General features: G+C 58.2%; 1 protein-coding gene across 1 annotated transcript in view; it reads left to right on the forward strand.

Annotated features, from left to right (window-relative positions):
• Nucleotides 1-3,284, forward strand: part of LOC119582025 (nesprin-1-like) — a gene marked incomplete in the record, with an annotated part of 55,788 nt that overhangs the window by 47,441 nt on the left and 5,063 nt on the right. The window contains 2 exon segments of the mRNA XM_037930234.1: nucleotides 1-2,813; nucleotides 2,967-3,142. Of these exon segments, the coding sequence (XP_037786162.1) occupies nucleotides 1-2,813; nucleotides 2,967-3,142 (2,989 nt within the window).

The raw sequence follows: 3,284 nt of genomic DNA on the forward strand, positions 1-3,284 counted from the left end.
CCCTCAAGCAGCTGGAGGAGGGTATTAACGGTGCGCACACACTGCTAGCCCTGCCCGAGCCCCCCGTCGATGAGGCTGCCGTGCGCGCCACCCAGCTGAAGGACCAGCTGGTCGCGCTGGGCACGTCGGGCGGGCCCATGCTGGAGGCGGGGCCCGCGCAGGTGGTGAAGGCCTGGCAGACGGCCGTGCGAGACACTCACACGCGCTACGAACAGGTGGTGGCGGGTCTTGGCGGCGACGACGAGCAGCTGGCTGCCGCGCTCACCACCTGGCGCCAGTACGTGGAGAGTGTGGAGGCCGAGATGTCGGCGCCGGCGCCGGCCTCGCGCGAGGGCCTGCACGAGGCCTCCCGCCTGTGCCAGGTGCACCGCTCCATCCTCACCACGCAAACCAACGTGCTCACCACGCTCCAGGAGCAGGCGCAGCAGGAGGACGCTCCACCCAGAATCAAGGATTTGCAGGGTCGCCTGCGAGAGCTTATCCTGCGCCACAAGACCGTCCTGACCACCGTGACGGAACGCGAGCAGGTGCTCCTGAGGACCATCACTACCTGGGAGACGTACCGGGTCAAGGTGGCTCAACTGCAGACCTGGATTCTTGCCCTCGAGCAGGAGAAGCAGGGGCTGCAGCTGCGCCAGGTTGCCCGGCGACGTCTCGACAAGGTTATCAGTCGCCTGCAGTCTTTGCTTGAGCAACTGACCCGTGGCGAGGAGCAGGTCGAGGACGTGGCCAAGCTGTGCCAGCAGCTGGTAGCGTCCTGCGACCCGAGCATCCACTCGATCCTCAAGGCCGAGCTGGCATCCCTGCAGCAGCGCGTGACCAACATGCGAGCCGGCGTGGAGACCTGGCTCGGCTACCTGAGCCGCAGCTCCGACCTGTGGCGGCGCTACGAGGAGAACTATGCCAAACTGCACACCATCTTGAGCGAGATGCAGGCTGGCCTGTCGGCCGATCTGCCCTCGGACTTCAGCAGTGTGCAGGAAACCATCAAGAAATACAATGAGACAACAGCATCCCTTGAGGCCCTCAGCGGCGACCTGTCTCTGCTCAGGACCACAAGAGAGGAAATGGTGGATTCCCTGACCCCGTCCGACCTCCGCCTGGTCACGCAGCGCATGTGGAGGGTGACGCAGCTGCAGGCCGAGCTTCTCCACCAGTACAGGCTGAGGATCAGCACCCTGGAGGATAAGCTGGAGCTGTGGCAGCTGTACGACACCCGGTACCAGCAGTTCCTCGCGTGGGCCAAGGACATGGAGGCCAAGATCGACGGCGGTTCCGAGCAGTACATCGACACCCTCATCAGGAAGCTTGAGCACGACTACCAGGAGGACATCAACACGAAGAGCATCGAGAAGTTGTGGTTGATCTCGGAGGGCGAGGAGCTCCTCTCCTGCAGCACCGAGGATCAGGCCTCAGACCTCAAGAACAAGATGCAGAACATCGAGGCCACCTGGAAGCACATCCATGACAAGTGCACCAACAGGAAGCAGAAGCTGCAGGACATCGTCACGACCATCAACAAGGCTGAAGTCACTCTCGCCGAGTTGAAGGAGTGGCTCTTCCTGATCGAGAAGAAGCTCTCAAGTCCCGTGGTGTTCCAGAACAGCTCCAAGAAGGAAATCGACCGCCTACTCGAGGCGGAGGAGGAGGTGCGCAAGGAGATTGAGAAGCAGAGCGGAACAATATCGTCCGTCCTGAATCTCTGCGACATGGTCATTCGCGACTGCACTGAGTTTGACGCCAATGGCGACACGGACTCGCTGCAGGAAGCTCACCATAATCTGGAGAGAAGATGGGGCGATATCTGTACCCGATCTGCCGAGAGGAAGGTATTCATTCAGAAGACTTGGAAAATGTGGCAGGAGCTGATAGCTGTGAACACCGCCTTTGAGACGTGGCTGACCAGCATGGAGTCGAGGATGAGCAACATCACTGCCTCCTCGACGATTGTGACCTACGCCAGCCTGGAGGAGCGGATCGCCCAGGTACACGAGCTGCAGCCGCTCATCCACGACCAGACGCTGCAGTATGAACAGCTCAACCAAAAGTACCGTGTCTTGGCGCGCCCTTACGGCAGGGAGAACAGGCTTGACCAGCAGAACGAGATCCGCACGAAGGTCAAGACCTCGAATGCCAGGTTCCACACCCTCAACTACCACATCACTGTCATCCTGCGGCGTTTGAGGTACAGCGGCAGGATTTACGAAGAGTTCATCAGCACGAGAGAGAGCCTCCTGGGCTGGCTGAACGACTTCGACCTCAAGGTGTCCGAGTACGACAACCAGATGCACTCAGACCTTGAACAAAAGAAGAAGTCCCTGCTGGAGCTCGTGGCCGAGTACGAGAGGCACGAGGAGGACCTCAGGAACTTCGATGCCATGATCTCATACCTCTACCAGCGAAGTTGCTACACAGACTGTCTGATGATCGAGGAGAGCCTCGAGGAGTACTGGATCATTAGGAAACACCTACACAGACGCCTCTTGAGCCTGCAGGACGCCATCGACGTGGAGATTACCACTCAGATCACCAACGCCACTGCGACCAGGCTGTCCGAGGAGCGCTCTGTCGGAGACCAGCAGGAGCTTGAAGGCGAGGACGACTACCGGGTTCCTCTGGCCGCTGACGTCAACCTGGAGACGACCTTCACCACCACGGACGTCTCGCTCATCGGAGCCGTCGGCGGAAGGTCTCTGGCGATGGAGATGAAGGCGGCGCTGGAGGAGAGCAAGAGACTGCTGAGGCAGCTGGAGGAAGCGCTCAAGTGCCCCACCCCGCAGGGAGCTGAGGTCGACAAGACGTATTACTCCTTCGTACGTACAACTTCATGTTATGTATATCTTACGAATAGAAGAAATATTGAACATTTATTTTGATCATTCATCTCGTCGCATCAGTAGCATGCTTACTATTTATAGTGCTTCATTATAAAATAGAATGGATCCCAACCGTCCCTGTTCCCTCAGTCCAAGCAGTTGGCCGGATGCCGGTCTTCCGTGGACCTCCTGAGTTCCCTGAAGCAGCACACGGGCGACGACGCCGAGGCCAGGGAACTGCACCCGGAGATCGAGCTCGTCCTGGAGGAGTTCACCCAACTCGAACTCCTCTCCCAGGCCAAGCAACAGAGGCTGAAGGAGAATAGGTAATATTCTTTTCTAATATCCATCTCTCGATCATGTCTGTGGTATTAACCAGTGCAGTAATACGTGTCTCATTTTGATTTTGATGAATATATGTGCTCTTGAGGATGCTCTTTCATTTCTTGCAGTTCATGGAAAATGCTC

The sequence above is a fragment of the Penaeus monodon genome, chromosome 15 (assembly GCF_015228065.2).
Source record: "Penaeus monodon isolate SGIC_2016 chromosome 15, NSTDA_Pmon_1, whole genome shotgun sequence".
Lineage (NCBI taxonomy): Eukaryota > Metazoa > Arthropoda > Malacostraca > Decapoda > Penaeidae > Penaeus > Penaeus monodon.